General features: G+C 38.7%; 1 protein-coding gene across 5 annotated transcripts in view; it reads left to right on the top strand.

The window, feature by feature from the left end:
- The window catches only part of Lztr1 (Leucine zipper like transcription regulator 1), a 609,234-nt gene that overhangs the window by 243,943 nt on the left and 343,376 nt on the right, over window positions 1–21,915 (top strand). For all 5 annotated transcript variants that reach the window (XM_090374223.1, XM_090374222.1, XM_090374224.1 and 2 more), the window contains one exon: window positions 407–553. In XM_090374223.1, the coding sequence (XP_090230349.1) occupies window positions 407–553 (147 nt within the window). The remainder of the gene's footprint in view (window positions 1–406; window positions 554–21,915) is intronic.

Raw genomic sequence — 21,915 nt, 5'->3', positions numbered from 1 at the left:
ATTAAATATGTTTGGGACCTACTGGAAAAGGACATACGATACTACAACTAACAGTGTGCTAGCATTACTGGACATGTGCAACACATGGGTATCACTACCACAGGATAGCCTGCTACACATTATGGAGTCCATGCCAAGATGTATACTGGCTATATTATGAGCAAAAGGTGGCCCCAAAAGGTATTAGGTAAGTGTTGCTAATGCAAAGCCAACTCAGCATATGTCTGATCTATAAAAGCTAAAATGTTATCATGAATTTATAGATTTAGGGAAAAAAAATCATTATATGATTTTTAAATGGGGGAGTGTTTTTTTTTTTAAGTTTTAAGTTTTTGTTATTTTAATATCTTTTTGTATTTTCTCTCTCTCTCTCTCTCTCTCTCTCTCTCTCTCTCTCTCTCTCCAGTTGGACTCGAATATCAACTGAACATATCCTGAGAGGGGCACCTCCTCCGCCGACTCGACGCTATGGTCATACAATGGTAGCATTTGACCGGCATTTATATGTGTTTGGAGGAGCAGCTGATAGTACCTTACCAAATGATCTTCACTGGTAAGAAAAATCTGTTATTAATTGAAATCTTTTTTTTTCCCACCTTTAATAGAGATAAAAGGTAGCTGTGAATAGGATATCACAGCTACCTTTTATCAAAATTTCAACTTTCTTTTCTTTCCACAATAAACTCTGTACAGAAGAAAATTATCATGTGATTTTTTTACCTGTTTAACCCTGATAAATTTTTTTTTACATTATGATATTATAAATTCGTATATGAAGAAATATCATTCAAAATGATATTTATTCATATATATCATATTTTTAGCATTTCCATTAGGCTCCCATTTATTGGGAGTGATTGGGAAATCAATTTTCTCAGATAATTGAAACCCCAGATAATCTATAAAATGAAGGAAAATTAAAATTTTTCAGTCGATGCAAATAAGTTATTCCAAAATCAAAAATTTTTCCAAATTAAAAACTTCTTACATGTTAAAATAGCAAACCCTTACTAAACCATCATGCAACGTTTTCTATTCTTGCTTCCCCTTGTTGCACACAAGCATTTTATTTTGCAACACTATCTATGAACTAATCCTGATGAACTAAGCATCCTGCATTTTAGCATTAGAATTTAGCATTAGTAGAGGCATAATGCAAGAAAGCAAGCTTATACAGCATCAGCCAAAAAAAAAATTCTCATTTCACCCATCTATTCACTTCAAATGTTTGTCTAGTTCTGCCTTGAATTTATTTAAGCTGTCAACCTCCACAGCAACAGATGGAAGTTTGTTCCAACAATCAACCACTTGCTGGCTAAAGGCAAATTTCTGCACATCTACGCACATCTATAACTGTCTTTCCTCAATTTGAATCTATGTCCCCTCAGGTGATTAATCTGGACAAGAGGAAGAATCCCATCAACATTGTGCTTGCTCAAACCATTCTAGATCTTATACAACTCAATCAGATCACCCACTCTCCAGACACTGCAATTTGCAGAACTTAAGTCTTTCTTCTTAAGAACAACCCTTTGTTCCATTCACCAATCTTGTTGCTCTTCTCTGTACTCATTCCAGCAGCTCTACATCTTTCCTAAAATGAGGCCTCCATTTAACTTCTCCTTTAATGGACTTGATAAATCTCCTGTTCCTATATAGAGTCCAATCACAGTATTATGACCACCCCTCAATGCAGACATCACGCGCACCTAGCGAATCATACAGAGGACGTGTCAAGTCCACATACCGCAAGCATATAAGGCTTGATGTTCGGCATCCGTGAACAAAGTAACAGCCTCTGTCATGGGCAAAGTACATGAACTATCAGAACTGGAAAAAGGCACGATCATTGGCTATCGGGCCAGGGGTGCCAGCATTTCTGAAACAGTGGACTTTGTGAAATGCTCACATGCTGAAGTGGTGAAAGTGTATCAGGACTGGACAAATGGGACAGTTTTGACGACCCAATGTGCCAATTGTGGAGCCCCATATGCCATTGATCCCAGAGGTAAACGTCAGCTGAAACGGGTGGTCAGGACTGATCGGTGTGCTACTGTTGCTCAAGTGGCCATCCAAATGAACCGTGGGGCCACCAGAAAGGTCTCCAACATGACAGTTGCTGCACTGTCGTGTTGGAGACCTTGCGCATTGGGCTCCGGAGCAGATGCTTGGTGACAGCTCCCATGCTGACAGCTGTTTATCGCAAACAATGCCATCAGTTTGCACAGCAATACCAACACTGTACCCTGACCGTGTGGCAACGGGTAGCCTTCTCCGATGAGTCACGATTTCTGCTCCACTGAGCGGTTGGATGGTGGCATATTAGGCATGAAACCTCTGAGAACAGACGCCCAGACACATTGTTGGCAGAAGGCAGGCTGGTGGGGCGGCATTATGGTCTGGGGAATGCTTTCATGGCATGCCTTGGATCTGCTGATACCTCGGAGGGCACCCTGAACGCAAATGGTTACCTTTCGATTGTTACCGATCAGGTGCACCCGTACATGTTGACTGTGTTCCCTGGGGCGATGGTATCTATCAGCAAGACAGTGCGGCATGCCATGTTGCCAGAATTTCTGTGAGTGGTTTGAGGAGCACGATGAAGACTTCAAGCTACTCCCTGGCCACCGAATTCCTCAGATCTTAACCCAATTCAAAATCTGTGGAATCACCTCGATTGACACATCAGAAGGATGGATCCTCCACTAAGGAACCTACAGGAACTCCGGAGTGCACTGCAGTCTGCATGGTCACAGATACCCATAGCAACCTTCCGCAGACTTATTGAGTCTATGGCAGCTGACTGCAATGCATGCTGCGAAAGGTGCATATTCTGGATACTAGGTAGGTGGTCATAATAATGTGACTGGACCCTGTACAAAGACCCTTTTATCACTTTATTTTATTAATTCTAATATTCAAGATTTTAAACTCATTGTATTAGCATTTTATCTAGTATAGTTAGTTAGCATAGAAATTGTCCATACTCTTGAAAAGAGTGAGAAGACTTTGTGATCCAGTTATATTCATGTTGCCCTTACTTCTTCCTTTCCTCAAATAATAAAAGAATTCATTATCAGCTAACTTTTTCCACTATCCTCAAATTTCCTTCCTAATTAATGTTCACTAACGTGTAGCCTAGGAAATACTATGAGAAAAGCATTCTACACTTTCTGAAACAATGTGAATACATGTGTTAACAATGAAGTTAGCTTTGCACAAATTTCTCCTTTATCATAGCAATCATCATGTCATTTTGTTCAGTGATAGTTTAGACTAGTTGATTTATAACCTTCTATCTCCCCAGAAGATTGTAGAGAGAGAGCATACTCAGCTGTGCCACAGTTCTATAATATGTTTTGCTACCTTGGCACACCACTGCTAGCAAATGCCGCCCTAGTCATAGGTGTCAAATCATGGAGTTTATTTTTTACTACTACAGCTGTTATTAATAAATTAATTAATTTTTATTTAACAAGCCTGTTACCAACATGTTTTTTTTTTTTTTTTTGCAAACACTAGTACTAATATGTAGTTTTGTGCATGTCTGATATTTGACCATAAGCACCAAAAGATCCTAATTAAATCACTGTTAATGGGAAACTGTTGGTTGTTAATTAGTTTCATAGTGCTTTAGCCAGTTCATCTGTGAAATACCAGGTGAGTGGAGTACAAGAAACATAGATGTGATTGCTTATGTGCCCTCTGTACCAAATTAAGAATTAATTTTCTTTTCTGCAATATATATTGAAATGAAAGGAGAAGATACCATGTAATCATTTTGAGAATATTTTTGGGAAAGGCACATGGGAGGATTTGATTTTATGTTCAAATTTGAACAAATAACAGAAAAAAAAAAAAAGTGATGTCTGTCAGATGCCGTGTTGGCCATGAAGGGTTAAATGAGATTCGGCAGATTGTCACACATGGGATGGTTTTTTGCTATTCATGTTCTGTTTATAATCACATGCTTGAAAATTCAATGTGACCTTTCTTCAAGATTGGCTCAAAGGCTTATAGCAAAGTTTCCTGTGGTGGCCTAAGAAAGGGGCTTGTTTCTGAACGCTAAAATCGAATTTTGCACTGTGTTCTCACATGAGTTTGTGCACAGTGCAAAATTCGATTTCCAGAATCTAGGAGGGAAGAATCCAGGAACTAGCAGGCAAATAAAATAAGCAGTGTCTAAATTCTCACTTTTATTGGTGCAGTTTTGAGTCCTTGAGGCTGTTGCAGACATTCACTCAGATATGCCAAGCTGTGCTTGCTACCTGGGAATCTAAAATGCTAATGGAACTGATATTCAGGTGACGCTCAAGTTAAGTGGACCTAATTTCGGCAAAGTCCAGTCGGTCTGTGACAGTCAAATTCCACACATGTTGCTGTCTCTGCTTGCACCTTCACGATAGTGGGACTGTTAGTAACCCTAGGTATAACCCCCTATGTGCAAGTTTTGAAATAGCACCTAGCACACCCTAGGTGACTAACCAGATGTAAACCAATGTAAGCAGGGGTAGGGGTATGATGCCCACATCACAAGGCCACCTCTCTGTGTTACCAGGAAATACTAGGTGGTAGATGACTGTCATCAACCAGTGCAATACCACAACTTTGCTTGTTGCAGTCTTGAAGTGGTGGAACCCATTTTTAGTGTCCAGAGCAAAACTTCAGCTTACCCTTTCACATCTCTTCCATTATGCAATATTATTCATATCTTTTTAGGTTATGATGGACATCATAACCTCATGTCCATCATAACCTTTCGTGTATCCTTTCTGTACAATTTGTACAGAAAGGATAGACAGGATAGGAAGGGAGGAGGTGTTATGCTGTTAATTAAGAAAAACATAAAATCAAAAGAAGTGCATCCAGTTGATACAGTAAATCCCCGCTATTCGCGGTATCTGTATTCGCGGTTTCGCGTATTTGCGGTCGCTGATTTAATGTAAAATGAAACCTAAAAAAATGTGAATTTTAAAGCGCCGTGAACATTTTCTGCCATAAAAAACATGGGTGTGGCTAAAATTATCTTTCTGGGTCAAAACAGCACTCAGTGGGTGGGAGGAGAGGGGTGACAAAATTGCGATCGTAGATATTTCTCGCTAATCCTTGTTCAGTATGTGTTATGCGCTTGCCGTGGAAGGTTTCGTCGTTTGCTTTTAATTTATATGCTTAAAAATTGAATAAATTTATAAATTGATATGCTTACAAGAGTGATAAATCTACCATTTTGCAGTGTAAAACAGACTTTTTCGAGTGTGTTAACGGAAGAAAGTGACTTTATTGTGGACAAGTTCTTTCTAACCCGTACAAAAATATGGCTACGAATAACAAGAGAAATGCAAAAATATGAAAGAAGGTGATGACATTAGCGAATAAAATTGAGTTATTAGACAAAATTTCTAATGGTGAAAGTGTCTCCTCAGTGGCAAAACATTATAAAATCAATGAGTCAACGGTACGATCAATCAAGAAATCGGAAGAAAAAATCCGCCGTAGTGTCCATGAAAACGCGCTAATTGCTTCAAAAATTTGCTCTGTAACTCGTGATGTTAAATTAGAAAAAATGGAAAAAGCTTTAAATCTGTGGAGAGAAGACCGAACTCAAAATAAAATTCCATTAAGTTCACTCATCATTCGTGAAAAGGCAAAACTCCTTTATCAACACTTTAGCGAAACTGGTGATAGCACTGGCGGGATAAGGTTTTTAGCTAGCAAAGGCGCTGGTTTGAAATTTCTAATAAATATTACATTTAATATTAAATTATTTCTTATTTTCATTTCGATGCCATATGCTTGCATTTCACTATGTACTCTCATATTATGAAGGTACATATAATACATAAATAGACAACATTTTAGACTATTTTTTCTTATATATTTCATACTTTGGAACGGAACTCCTTTATTACTATGGGAGCCATAACTCAGTATTCGCGTTTTCAGTATTCGCGACATTTCTCAGGAACGTAACCCCCGCTATTCGTGGGGGTTTACTGTATAAATGAACAGTGCACTGTTGAGTCAGTTTGGTGTGACTTAAGCACTGTGAAAGCAAAAATAAGAGTAGGAGTGTGTTATAGGCTTAATGACTCGAATGAGTAAAATGAACAGTTGTACAGAGAAATAGAGTGGGCTAGTAAATCAGAATGTCTTATAATGGGGGATTTTAACTTCCCCGATATAGACTGGATCTTATGGGTTGGTCACTCGCACACTAATAAGATTTTGTGAATTTATTGGATGATTGTTTTCTGCAGCAGCATGTTCGAGAGGCAACCAGACAGGGTAATACTCTTGATCTGGTTATCAGCAGTGATCTTTTGTGTATTAAGAATTTGCAGATAAAGGAACCATTAGGTGGCAGTGATCACAGTGTACTGATGTGGGATTGACTTAAAGACATAATTACCATCACGGGTAAAGGAAGGGGTTTTTGCTTCCGTAAAGGTGACTTTAGTGGTCCCAGACAGTTTTTAAATTCTGTACAGTGGGACCAACTGATGATGTTAACAATAGCAAATTCTAAGTGGGAAGCATTCAAAGAATTAATAGTGGAAGCTACTAAACATTTCATACCTATTAAGAAATATTGTTCAAGGTTTTGGCCTAAATGATTGTCAAATGAATTAACGAGACTCGTGGCAGAAAAGAAAAATGCATGGGATGCATATAAATTATCAGGCGACACAGAAGCCTGTGATATATATAAGCTAGTCTGTAATCAAGTCACAAAGGAGGTTAGGCAGGCGAATGCAGATTACGAGAAATATTTGGAAAAGGATGCTAAGAAAAACAGCAAGGATTTCTTTACTTATATAAACTCTAAAAGGAAGGGGATGATTCTGATTTGTCTAATTGATATTGATGGTCTGACTGTTGATGATCTTGCTCAGATAGCAAACAAACTGAATGAGTATTTTGCATCTACATTCACAAATGAGGAGTTATTAAGGTTTGAAAATGGCAGAAGGTTATCAAATTGTAGCAGGGTACTTAATGATTTTGTAATAACTGAGAGCAAAGTAGAGGAGAAATTGCTGAAGTTAAACATAAGAAAGGCACCTGGGGTGGATGGGGTCTATTCAGTTATATTCAAGGAGCGGCAAAGGAAGTAAGAAAACCCTTAGCCATAATTATGAGAGCATCCTTGGACTCAGAGGAGGTCCCCACGGACTGGAGATGTGAAAATGTGTCCCCAATTCACAAAGGGGTGGGGGATCAAAGGGTGACACCAGTAATTACAGACCAGTTAGTTTAACTTCTGTTCCGGGTAAAATAATAGAGTCACTGGTTAAAGATGCATTGCAGGATCATCTAGACAAGACTGCTGCAATAATTCAGACACTGCATGGGTTTGTTAAGGGAAAGTCTTGTCTGAAAAATTTGATTGGTTATTATGATGTGGTTACAAAGGAACTGGATGCAAAAAATAATTTTGATGTCATATACTTGGATTTCAGGAAAGTTTTTGACACTGTTGCGCATGGAAGACTAATGTACAAATTGGAGCAGAATGGTATTAAGGGTAAGTTGCTACAATGGATAAAATGATGGTTGAGTGGGAGAAGATAGGGGGTGGTAATCAATGGGTGCTGCTCTTCGGGACTAATGTTATTAGTGGAGTCCCACAGGGTTCGGTGTTGGGTCCACTGTTGTTTTGTATATTTACCAATGATATTGATGACGGTATATCAGGCTTAGTATCGAAGTTTGCAGATGATACAAAGGTTGGCAGGGTTGTTAATGACAGTAATGGCACTGTGTTGCTGCAACAGGATCTAGAAAATTTGGGCAAATGAGCTGAGAGGTGGCAAGTGAAGTTTAACATTGAAAAATGCAAAGTACTGCATATGGGTCGAAGTAACCCCAGAGAAACGTACCAACTGTGTGGTACTACACTTAAGGAGGTAGAAAATGAAAAAGACCTGGGAGTAATTGTGAATTCAGATATGAAGTGTTCTGAGCAATGCAGACAGGCTGCCAGGGAAGGTCATGGGGTGTTGTCAATGATATACAGGAATTTGTTAGAAGGGAAAAGGAGGTGATTGTCCCCCTGTATGTCAGGCTACACCTTGAGTACTGCGTGCAAGTCTGGAGGCCTCATTTTAGGAAGGATGTAGATTTGCTTGAGCGTGTACAGAGAAGGGCAACAAGATTGGTGAGGGGAATGAAGGGATCCTCTTACCATAAGAGGCTTAAGTTCTACAAATGGCAGTAGCTTGAGACTAGGCACCTGCAAGGTGATCTGATTAAGGTGTATAAGGCCTTGAATGGGTTGAGCATGCTGAATTCTGATGGGATTCTTCCACTTGTTCAGATTACGAACCTAAGGGGGCATAAACTGAAATTGAAGAAGGACAGATGTAGAACAGCTGTACGGAAATTTGTCTTTTGCCAGTGGGTGTTAATTGCTGGAACAACCTTCCATCTGTCGTTGTGGAAGTTGATAGGTTAAATAAATTTAAGGAGGAACTGGACAAATATTTAGAGGAGATTATTTTGTAATTTTTTATTTTTTTTTTTGGCTGATTCTGCATAAGCTCATACACTTGCTTTCTTGCATCACTTGCCACCACTACTACTACTACATGATGGCAAGATTCAATCTTCCTTACATCGAGGGTAGAGCTCTATAACGGTGTTTGCAGGCCAGCTGCTAGATAGTCCCCCAGACCGAACCTATCGATAACTCTCTAGGAGGCTTCTGGATCAGCTAGCATATAATCTTGCTGCCTCTACTCTGCCAGATAGTGACTGGAGGGAGTCTGAATAGTGTATATATGGGGTGCATCATCGATTCCACTCAAGGAGCTTGGTATATTCTTACAGTGTGTATGCCATATCCAAAAATTTCATTACTTCATACAGCATGTTCACACCGCCTATTTTTACTACTTAATACCATGAATTCTCAAACTAATAGAACAAACTTATCTGAAATCTCTACTTCCCAAATACTTCCTTATTCATTTCACAAATATATGTGATCTCAGTTTATCTCCACGGTGTCCATTTCCACTTAGAGTCTGCCAAACCACACGTACTTTTTCTGACCGAATCACAGTTGTCAGTTGATTGAACCACTGCTCATCTCAGTTGTCTGAATTATTCACTGTATGATTCCTTTCACTTCAAAGGTGGTACTTGTGCATATGTCTGTTCTGATATTCCCTATCAGTGACTTAGTAATTTGGAATCTCCTCTTTTTGATCTTCTCTGGCTTATGATCTCTCTACCACATTCTGTCAAATTCATCTCTTGCCTCTGTCATTCTCTCAACTCCACTAATCACCTGGAACCATTCTCTCTTTGAAACTTTGCAACTTGACTTTCTAGAGTCCAACTTTCCTAATGGTGAGGTAATTTTCCTTGGTGATTTTAATGTTAACAACTCCAGCTGGCTTCCATTTCTAGTGACACGGACCCAGCTGATCAAGATGCTGAGGCTTTTGCAATTACCAATGACCTCACATAGATTGTTCACTTACCTACCAGAATACCAGACAATCCCAGCCATGCAGTCGACATGCTTCATCTTTTTCTCTCTTCTCAAGTGGCTTTTACAGGCTAACAGTAGAAAACTAGCTTGCTTCTTGTCCAAATGTAGTTGAGAGCATTCTGGTCTTTTGCCCTTCTCTGTTTTCACCTCTGTCAAAACCAGATGGTTCTGTTGAAACACTTCAGCCAAAGATAAAGCTGATCTGCTTGCATCCGATTTTTCTTCCAACTCATCGATACATGAGTTGGAATAAAACTCATCGATAAAAATTCCCAGTACACTCCATTCAATGTCTCCTGTGATCTTCCATCAAAAGGATGTCAGAAGGATTTTGATCAATCGTGATGCTAAGAAAGCATTTGGTCCTTGTGGTATTTCTCCACTTGTTCTCAAAACCTCTACTCTTGAACTTACTCCTATTCTATGTCACTTTTTTTACTTTCTAATTCCAAAGGTGTTTTTGTTTCCTATAGAAAATTTGCTCATATCTAGCAATTTCCTAAAAAGAATGACAAATCCCTCCCATCCAATTACCATTCCACTGCAATTACTTCTACTCTTTCTAACATAGTGGAGAAATCAATTAATTGCCAACTCTTAAACTATCTAGAAACCTATGTGATCAATGATCTCCAGTATGTATTCAGGCAGTATCGATCCACTGGTGATCCACTTATGTTACGCATCTATGGACAAGTTCAATGGAAAAATTTGGTGAAACGCAAGCAGTTGCTCTTGATATTTCAAAAGCTTTTGATCATGTTTGGCATAAAGGCCTTTTAAATAAGCTTCCACCTTATGGTTCACTGACTTTTTTTTTTTAAATCGTGCATCCAATTTTCTCTCTGACTGCTCACTGCGGATGAATGTAGATGGTTCAGTTCTTTCTCCCGCTCTTTTCCTGTTGTACATTACATTTCACCTTTGATTTTGAGAAACCTTGCCCTGCAGAAACAGCTTTAACTTCTCAAATATATACTACCAATTCCTTAACTGCTGAGGTAATTCTCCAGTGGGGCAAAGATAGCTTAGTTGATTTTAATCCTTCTAAAACTCAGTCTTATATCTGATAAAGAGGATTCTTCTGCTGCTATGTGTATCTTCAATGGCACACAGATTTTTAGGCAAGATTATATATCTCTATTGGGGATTATCCTGTCTTCTAATCCTTCTTGGCATAAGCATATTGCCAATGTTGTTTCCTCTGCATCTAGAAATCTGAGGTTTTTCGTTTTCTCTGTGCATTGCTTTTTGTCCAAATGGCTGTTCACTCTATACAGATTGCAAATCCATCCTACCATGGAATAGTCTTGGCGCATTATAGCCTTAGTTGCTAATGTGCCAATAAAATCCAAACCAAACAAACAAACCATGGAATATTGTTCCCACACAGTGTTCTCCCTAGAAAATTTTGCCAGCCAGGTGGGGAAGTGTAATATCGAAATATTATAAAATTTTCTGTTATTTATAAATGTGACTTAAGCGATCCAGAGTAAAAATTAATTGCATAATTTAACATTATATGCTCCTGCCACATTGACCTCAATCACATAGTATGTTCGAATTAATATTGATCAAGATGAGTGAGCAGTACCATACAGTACTGCAAGAATTGCTTAAACTTTAGCTGGGCAGTCAGTTAAATTCACCGGGTGGTGCGCCCATTTGATAGGTCTTGGGGAGAACACTGCCACATCTGAGGCAATGCCCCCAAAACCTCTCAGGCTTCTAGATTCCATTCAAAAGATGGCAGTTAGGTTAATTAATGAATTATCTCTAACAGAGTCTCCACTCTTTGCCTCATAGACATTCTGTTTCTGCTGGATGTCTTTTCTGTAGATACTTCCATGGACACTGTTCTTCTGAATTGGCTTCTATATTTCATGCTGTCTCTTCCTAAGCAGCCCAAACACATGTCACAACCAGTCAATGTCCTTTTACTCCCCAACTTCAAACTCAGAGAAACAACTTTTCTGCTTCCTCATTTATTCATTCAACTTGCATTCTCTGGAACAATCTTCCTTTATACATATTTCTTGAAAATTACAATATACAGAAGTTCAAGATTAATGTCAAAAATATATTCTTTCATCTTCTCAGCCTCCAACCCATGGATGGTACTAACTACTATATCTTCTAATACCCTATGCATTTGGGGTTTTCATTAAAAAAAAAAAAGTTTAATTTTTTAATCGGTTTTAATTTAAATGTTCCATTTAATCGTTTCATTCCTTTTAATTTGGAAGTGGTACTTAATCTGTTAATCTCTTGAAACTTACCATTCTAGTAAATGTAAGTGAGTTAAGAATGAACAGGCTTTTTACTAAAAAATTACTACATTTTCAATTTGGTGATAAAAAACTTTTAAAAAAAATAGAGAAATGTGCACTATTAATTTGATCAGATTAAGCTACTGTTTGAGTAATTTGTAGTAATAAATTTACTACATATTAAGATTCTACTATTAGTTATTAAAAAGTTTGGTAAGTAATGTATAAAATAAAATAAAATTAATAAATAAGAAATGGAAGAAAAGGAGATCAATAAGAGAATTGCAGATGACAGAAAGGCTGTTGGCATGTTAAATTCGGTTCTATGGAGCAGAAATATTCTAAATAAAACAAAGAAACTTAAATTTCAACCTGGACATTGAATAGACGAGGAGAAAACAAATTGCTCTCCACAGAAATGGGTTTTTGGAGACACTCAGCAAGAACTTCTAGAAGAGACAGAAAACAGAATGAAGATATAAGAGAGAAAATGGAAGTGAAAAAGAATATTATTGACATTATCAAAGAAAAGCGTTTAACATGGTATGGACATGTAAAATGGATGCAAGAAACCAGACATCCAAAGGCTATCCTGGAATGGAGTATGGTAGTGAATGACAGCCCGAGGTTTAACTGACCAAGACACCTTGAACCACACTTTATGGCGGGAAAAAATTCCTACCAAAAAATAACTTGTAGGCTGAGGAAACCCATTGTAAATGGAAACACTCCTCTTGAAGAAGAAGAAGAAAAGTAGGAGATTGGTAACTGAGATCTCTCCTCACCCCCCAAAGGTGTCTGAGTCTTTTTAAATATATGGGTAGCAGTAATCCCATAGTAACTTATTAGTCAAGTGGTACTACATTCAGGGTAGTGGAGAATGAAAAAGTCCTGGGGGGTAATTGTGCAGTTAAACATAAATTTCTCTGAACAGTGCAGACATGCTGCCAAGACAGCTCATGGGGTTTTGTCAATGATATACAGAAACTTTGCTAGCAGGGATAAGGTGATTATCCCTTTGTAAAACTCCAGATAAAGGTAAGCTACACCATGCATCGAACACAATTTGGTCTTGCATTTTCAACTTATCTATCAGCATCCATTTATGTAGAATTCCAAGGGCAGCCTTTTGCCTCTCCAAATCCTCAATTTCAGTTTTAAGGCATTTTAGTCTTGCACTCCACATTGTCCTTGATTTTTCAGTCCTCTAACTCCATTTCAAACTTTGCTTCATGTGGGCTAAAAGAGCTGCAGTTACATGCTCAAAGAGCCACAGGTTACTGACCCCTGCTCTAGAAGGAAGGGGATGTACCAGATTGGTCTACATGATATTGATGGTTTGAATGTCGATGATTCTGCTCAGTAGCTGACAAACTGAATGAGTATTTTGCACCTACATTCACAGATGAGGAATTCTGTAGAGAAGTGGAGAACAGGAGCTAAATGATTTTGTAATGACTGAGAGCAAAGTGAAGGAGAAATTGTTGAAGTTAAACATAAGAAAGGCACCTTGGATGGATGAGATCTATTCAATTATGTTAAAGGTGGTGGAAAAGGAAGCAAGCAAACCCTTAGACATAATTATGACAGCATCCTTGGACTCAGGGGAGGTCACTATGGACTGGAGATGTGAAAATGTATTTACCCCAAATCACAAAAATGGGGATCAAAGGGTGACACGAATAATTATAAACATGTTAGTTTAACTTCTGTTCCAGGGAAAATAATGGAGTTACTGGTTAAAGAGCATTGCAGGATCATCTAGATGAGACTGCAACAAAATTCAGACACAGCATGGGTTTGTTAAGGGGAAGTCTTGTCTGACCAATTTGATTGGATACTATAATGTGGTCACAATGGAACTGGATACAAAAAAGTTATTTTGATTTTGATATCACATACTTGGATTTCCAGAAAGCTTTTGATACTGTTGCATATTAGCATTAGTAGAGGCACATGATGCAAGAAAGAAAGCTTATACAGCCTCAACCAAAAAAAAAAAAAAAAAAACCCATCCTATTTTACCTATCCATTCACTCCAAATGTTTGTCTAGTTCGGCCTTGAATTTATTTAAGTTGTCAACTTCCACAACAACAACAAATGGAAGTTTATTCCAGCAATCAAGCATCCGCTGGCTAAAGACAAATTTCCCCACACCTATTGTACAACTGTCTTTCCTCAATTTGAATATATGTCCCCTCAGGCAATTAATCTGGGCAAGAGGAAGAATCCCATCAGCATTGACTAGTTCAATCAAACTATTCAAGGCCTTATACACCTCAACCATATCACCTTGCAGGTGTCTAGTTGCCAGACACTGCAATTTGCAGAACTTAAAGCTTTCTGCATAAGAACAACCCCTCGTTACATTCACCAATCTGATTGCCCTTCTCTGTACTCGTTTTAGCAGCTCTACAACCTTTCTAAAATGAAGTTTGAAGACCGTATGCAGTACTCAAAGTGTGGCCTGACCAATACCTTATACAAAGGGATAATCACCTCCTTATCCCTGCTAGAAAAATTCCAGTATATCATTGACAAGACACCATGAGCTACTCTCGCAGATTGTCTGCACTGCTCATAAAATTCATATCGGACTGCAGAATTATCCCTAGTCCTTTTTTTTCATTCTCCACTATCCTGAGTGTAGTGCCACACAGTTGATCTGTTACTCTGGGTGTTACTGCTACCCATATGCAGTACTTTACATTTGCCAATGTTAACGCCGACCGGGCTAGCCAGGTGGGTAAAGTGCCTGCCTGGCAACCCAAAGGTCGTGGGTTTGAATCCCGCCTCGGGCTTGGATCAGAGTAAAATGCAAAAATAATTTTGGGAGGTGCATTATAGCCACAGAAGCCGATGCGCCAACAACTAACAAAAAAAAAAGAAAAAAAGAAAAAAAGCCAATGTTAAACTTAAGTTGCCATCTGTCAGCCCATCTGCTCAATTTTTCAAGATCTCGTTGCAGTAGTATACTGTCATGGTGTCATTAACAACACTACCAACCTTACATATCATCTACAAACTTGGATATTAAGCTTGATACCTTCATCAGTATCATTAATAAATACAGAAAACAACAATGGGCTCAACACCGAACCTTGGGGGACTCCAATGATATCATTAGTCCACGAAGAGCAGTGTCCATTGATTACCACTCTCTGCCTTCTCCCACTCAGCCATCTCTTTATCCATTGCAGCAAGTTGCCCTTAACATCACACTGCTCCAATTTTGTACAGTAGTTTTCCATATGCAGCAGTATCAAAAGTTTTCCTAAAATCCAAGGCCCTAAGTGCCAAGTGATATTAGTGACCACAGCACCTTTTCATAGTGATTATCTAGTATGCTTAACTGTAAATACATTTCTCCCGGGTTTCTCAAGCCTGATAACTCCCAAGTATTATAATTAAATAGATATATTCAAATACTATAACCTAGAAATGAAAGTCACATTTTTTTAATCCCTCTTTTATTTTTAGTTAATACTAACCCACTTCTTCGCTTGGGTCAATAGGTGGCACCCCTCTTATCTCCACGTGGCGTGGCTGGTAACCTCGGAGAAAAAGACGATCTCCCAGGGCCAAAAAGAGCATATCATGAGTAAGCTCAGACTTATCTGGGCTGCCAGATGCAACCCAGATATTTAAAAAGAAAGATAATTCCACAACAGGAACTGCAAAGTGCCAAAAAAATTGAGCCAGAGAACTACCCAATTCCAACTTTTTTGATCATCCACTCAACTGGTGAGAATGCAGTTGGCAAACTTTCACCATTTAGAGTTCAAAAGGAATTGGAAAGTAGAGCTGGATCTCTGAAATCCGTAAAAAGACTCAGGTCAGGAGACATTGTCATTGAGACATCTAATGCCAAACATTCTGAGCAACTTCTGAGAATTAATTTCTTGGCAGGACTGCCAGTAACTGTAACGCCCCACAGATCACTGAAAACCTCTAAAAGAGTGATCTCAGACTGGGACTTACTAGATGTATCTGAAGAGGAGATGCTAGAAGAACTGAAAGAAAAAGTAGTTATTCATGTCAAGAGAATCTCCACCAGAAAAAATGGCAGTCTGATCCTTACCTGCAATCTGATCTTGACCTTTAATACACCGAATCGTCCATCACCCATTAAGGCCAGATATCTGGTATGCAATGTCAGACCATATATCCCAAACCCGCTATGGTGTTTATGATGTCAGAAGTACGAACGTTCCCAGACAGCTTGCCGGAGAACCCCTACTTGTGCAAAGTGTGGTTCAGTAGAACACGACTGCGAAAACTGTAATGCTCCTCAACCAGTATGTCCAAACTGCAAAAAAGATCATCCCACTTATGCTAGAACATGTGAGCGCCGAAAAAGTGAGAAACTTATCCAGAAATATAAAACCAACCATAATGTTTCTTATCAAGAAGCAAAGAGAATCATCTCATCACTAACTCATGCAAACAGATCTACGTATGCCCAAGCCACCAAAAAATTCCAATCAGCCGCATTGCAAACTGAACTAACAGTATCCCCAAAAGAGTCTTTCTCGAACCACGTGAAATCACTGTACAGTGCAACTCAAATCCAAGCAGCCAATACACCAATTTCCATACCACTCGAAAACCTCCACACCCGGATCACGGATGCAAAGAAAAACATATCCTAACTCCTAGTCATCAACAAGAAATAGACACTAAAGAAAAACCAGCAGATGACCCTGTCCTAAAAATTTACGTTGAAGAAGACATGAACACAGAAAGGCCTTCATTCCCAAAAAAAAAAAAAAAAGATTAAAACAAGAGTGAAAAACAGAAAACCTCAGCAACACGAAAACGCTCAGAAAGTCTAACAAGAGATAAATAATGAACAGAATAATACAGTGGAATTGTCATGGATTCCGTGCCAATATTGATGACCTTATACGATCATGCCTCTAAATAATACCCAATATGTCTCTGCCTTCAAGAGACGTATTTAAAACCCCAAATACACCAAAACTGTTTCGGTATAATATTTTTAGAAAAGACAGAACCAATCAGAATATTGCACATGGTGGCGTAGCTGTTTTAACAAACCCACATATTCCTACCAAACAGGTCTTACTGAACTTTCCCCTCAAGGCAATAGCAGTCCATGTAGCAGCTGACATCCATATGACAATCTGCTCATTATACATCCCACCAAGCTATACCTTCCAACAAAATGATCTAAACAATCTTATAGCACAACTCCCCACACTTTTCCTCATTCTGGGAGACTTAAATGGTCATCACACTCTATGGGGTAACAACAATATTGATCAAAGAGGAAAACTAATTGTAAAGCGTCTAGACAGTAACAATCTCCTTCTTCTAAATGATGGTTCACCTACATATGTTCTCCTTCCTTCAGGAACAATAATTGCATAGACTTGTCTATTTGTTCAGCAACCTTGTATCCTACTCTTAAGTGGACAATAAACAATGATCCACTTCATAGTGATCATTTCTCCATAACAATTGAATTACTAAATAAACCCTCTCATCATACTATTAAAATTCCACAATGTCTCACTGATAAAGCAAATTGGCAGACCTAAAAAAATTAACTAAGCTAGATCCTGAAATAATACAAAAATCTACAACTGATGAAGCGATTACAAAAACGATATTACATGCAGCAGAAAAAACCATACCGAAATCCTCCTCAAAATTACCGATACACCCAAAAATCTGGTGGAGTGATGAATGCCTTGTGTCTAAAAAAGAGCAATGCAAAGCTTGGAATATTTTTCACCAGAGTCCAACTACAGCCAATCTCATTTAATATAAGCCTGCTAGAGCAAGAGCGAGATATGTTAGATGCCTGCAATAAAAAGGCTGCTTGGATCTACTTCACTTCAACTATCAATCAAGCAACTCCACACAAAATTTGGAAAGCAATCAGGAAAATGAGTGGTAAGGCAAATATCAAATGACACCTCTGCCTATCATGGAATGGAGAGAGTAGAATGTAAATGATACTGCTGGAATTGCCAATATACTAGGAGAAACATCAGCAACAGAAAGTTATACACCAACCTTCAGAAGAATCAAAACAAATTCAGAAAAACAAAAGTTAAACTTTTCTTCCAAAGGAGATGAACAATGCAACTTACCTTTTACCATCCACGAACTGCATAGGAGCCTTGTCACCATCTAGGCGCTGTGCTGTAGGACCAGGTAATATTCATTATTCAATGATACAGGAATAAGTACTGAATCATTACAGTCACTTCTTCATCTGTTCAATAGATTCTACCTGGAAGATAAATTCCCTAAACAATGGCATCATGCTACAGTCCTTGCCTTCCCTAAACCAGGTAAAGACAACAAATCCCACTTATTATAGACCTAGCCTTGACCAGTTGAATTTGCAAAATTCTTGAAAAGATGGTGAACCGTCGACTGATCTGGTACCTTGAGAATTTCAATCTGCTACATTCTGCACAATTCAGTGTTCAACAAAACAAATCTACACTAGACATACTAGTAAAACTAGAGAATTCCATTTGGAATGCATTCCTCGGATCAGAACACCATGTAGTGGTCTGCTTTGATATCAGTAAGGCCTATGATTCCATGTGGAGAATTATATCGCCATGGACTTTGGGGTCACCTCCCAATTTTTGTACAGAACTCCCTATACAAGCGTATGTTCCAGGTCCAATTTAAAACCTCACTGTCCCAAGTATTTTCACAAGAAGGAGTTCCTCGAGGCTTTGTACTGAGTGCTTCACTTTTTATAATTGCAATAAACACTATTGCTGAATAACTTCCAAACATTATTGAAAAAGCACTGTTTGTAAATGACCTTAGTATTTGGGGTCATGCAAAAAACACGAATACTGTTGAGAGACAGTTGCAAGGGGCAATACCTAAGATCTGTTCATGTTCATGTTCACAGACAAATGGATTTCAACTTTGTCTGCAAAAAAGTTTTGCATCCATTTTTGCCGCCAATGCAAACTCCACCCCACCCCAATCTGGAACTACAACTGAATCGCCAACCAATTGCCGTTCATCCCAGCATACAGTTCTTAGGAATCACTTTAGACCATAAACTCACCTTCCTAGAGCATATCAAAAGACTAAGAACATCATGTCAACAAAAACTAAATATCATCTGGGTTCTCTCTGCAACTAAGTGGGGAGTTGATCGCCTTTATTACGGTTATATAGAGCCTTAATAAGATTGAAACTTGACTACGGAGTGCCAGTGTATAGTTCAGCAAGACCTAGTGCCCTTCCCTGGCTTGACCCTATCCATCATAGCGGAATATGCATTTCCTTAGGAGCATATTGCATGTCTCCAATACATAGTTTATATGCTGAAGTACATGAACCCCCTCTCTCAATCAGACAACAACAACTGATACTATGCTATGCATATAAAATTATATCTATGCCAGAACACCCAAACTGGCAGATACTTTTCACATCACAGCACAGCAGGTTATACCAAAACTGCCCTAATGCTAACCATCCTTTGGGTATGAGAATAAAATACTTCTTAGAAGAACGAAATTTAACCTTAGACAAAGTGGCACATACCCTCCCATTCTGTCTTGCTCCTTGGAACATCACTCCACCTTCATGTGACTTACATCTGCATGAATGGAATAAATCTACATTACATAGAGAAAACGTCTTTCAACTATACTATGCAGTAGTGGACCAGTTTCTCACTTTGTTATAGTACATACTGATGGATCAAAGAATGATGCCTGTGTTGAATCGCTGCACATTAGCCTATCAGTTGTCATGTGAATCCAGTATATTTTCCGCCAGACTTTTTATTATTATTATTATTTTTTTCTTGTTAGTTGTTGGCGCATCAGCTTCTATGGCCATAATGCACCTCCCAAAGATTTTGCATTTTACTGTGATCCAAGCCCTAGGTGGGATTCGAACCCGCGACCTTCGAGTTGCCAGGCAGGCACTTTACCCACCTGGCTAGTTCCACCAGACTAATAGCAATCTAGGTTGCATTGAATTACATTGAGTCCTCTGATATTAACAACAGCATAGTTTTCACAGATTCTTTAAGTGCACTTCAAGCACTAAAAAAACACCATGAACATCACCCACACAGTCATAAAAGGAATAGTCATCTCTTTACATATCTTATCAGAACTTGGGAAAAACATATACTTCTGCTGGGTCCCAGGACATATGGCAATTCCTGGAAATGAACTAGCGGACAATTCTGCCAAATCAGCTCGCCTACCACCCGAAAACAAGTGGAAAGTACCTCATCAAGACTGTAGATCAATAATCCAGGAAAAATACATGTGCCAATGGCAGTTATCATGGGAAAATCAACCTAACAATAAGCTTTGAAGTATCAAGCCAAACCTTGAGTGAAAGCCTTCCGGCTTCAGTTCAATCCGACAACAGGAGGTAACATTGGCTTGTCTGCGAATAGGTAACACAAATATCACTCATGTTTATCTTTTAAGGGGAGAGATAATCCCTGTGTCATCACTGTAACACAATGCTTTCAGTGAAACACATTCTTGTTGAATGCACAAAATATACAAGAGTTCGCCAGATTCTTTTTAGTCCAGCCACAACAGAAGATCCTGTTGCACTTTTGAATAATAAAACAAATGTTTCAAGCATTTTTATCTTTCTCAAAATGATTAAAAAATATCACCTCCTTAGTTATTTAAAAACTAACTTTCTGGTACTATTTTTTGCAATTATCTCTATCTGAGAAGACAGAGCATACATACTTACCATATGTATGGCACATTATAGCCATAGTTGCCGATGCACCTAACAAATCCCCCCCCCCAAAAAAAAAACAAACAAACCTAAAATCCAGGTATATGATATCAAAATTATCTTTTTGCATCCAGTTCCTTTGTAACCACATCATAGTATCCAATCAAATTGATCAGACAAGACTTCTCTTTAACAAACCTATGCTATGTCTGAACTATAACTGCAGTCTTGTCTAGATGATCCTGCAGTGCTTCTTTAACCAGTGACTCCATTGATTTCCCCAGAACAGAAGTTAAATTTACAGGGTTTAAATTTAACTTTTGTAAATATAACTAGAGATGTGCAAATTTACAATTGCACATCTCCAGTTCATGGGGACCTCCCCTGAATTTTGTTGCCTCTTTTAACTGGATAGATCCCATCCACCCCAGGAGCTTTTCTTATGTTTAAATCCAACTATTTCTCCTCCACTTTGCTCTCAATTATTACAAAATCATTTAGTTCCCTGCCCGAGTTTGATAAACTTCTGGCATTCCCCTCCCTCAATATCTCCTTATGTGTGAATGTAGATACAAAAGACTCATTCAATTTGTTAGCTACCTGAGCAGGGTCATCAACAGTCGAACCATCGATATCGAGTGGACCAATCTGATTCATCCCTTTCCTTCTAGATTTACATAAGTAAAGAACTCTTTCTTTACTTCTTTAATTCTTTGCATCTTTTGCCAAGGATTTCTCATAATCTGCCTTCGCTTGTCTAACCTACTTTGTGACTTGATTACAGACCAGCATATACAAAGGGTACTAGGAAAGTTTTGCAATACAGCTTTGTTTATTTAATTTTTTCAAAGTAATTTCCTCTACATTCAATACACCTCTCCATCATCCGAAACCAATCTTTAAACCAGTTCTGCCAAGTTTCACTAAGGAGTAAAGCACACTCATTGTCCCAAGCCCGTAGAAGGTCCTCATCACTGGAAAACCGCCTCCCTTTTAGCTTCATTTTCACATGCGGGAACAGTGCAAAGTCACAGGGAGCAAGGTCTGGACTGTAGGGAGGGTGCCCGAGAAGTTTCAGTCCTGTCGTGGTCAAATATTCGGTGCAGGCTTTGGTGCGGTGAGCTGGAGCATTTTCGTGATGGAGGTACCAGGTGTCCATTCTTGACTTTGGCCGCAGGTTCTTCATAGATTCAATGACTTTAGGCAGGCATTGTTCAGTATACCACTTAGCTGTGACTGTCTTCTGCGTGTCCAAAACGACACGTTCCACAATTCCACTCGATTTGAAAAATACAGCTATCATTTTCTTCTTTACAGATCGGGATTTTCTGACAATTACGGGTGTGTCGTCATCATCAAAGACCCAAACTTTGTTTTGAGCCTTGGTCGGCAGATCGTAATAGTACAGCCAA

The sequence above is a fragment of the Mastigoproctus giganteus genome, chromosome 5, assembly GCF_048544385.1.
Source record: "Mastigoproctus giganteus isolate SK-2022 chromosome 5, ASM4854438v1, whole genome shotgun sequence".
In the NCBI taxonomy this organism is placed as follows: domain Eukaryota; kingdom Metazoa; phylum Arthropoda; class Arachnida; order Uropygi; family Thelyphonidae; genus Mastigoproctus; species Mastigoproctus giganteus.
This window is presented reverse-complemented; position numbering and strand designations above follow the sequence as displayed.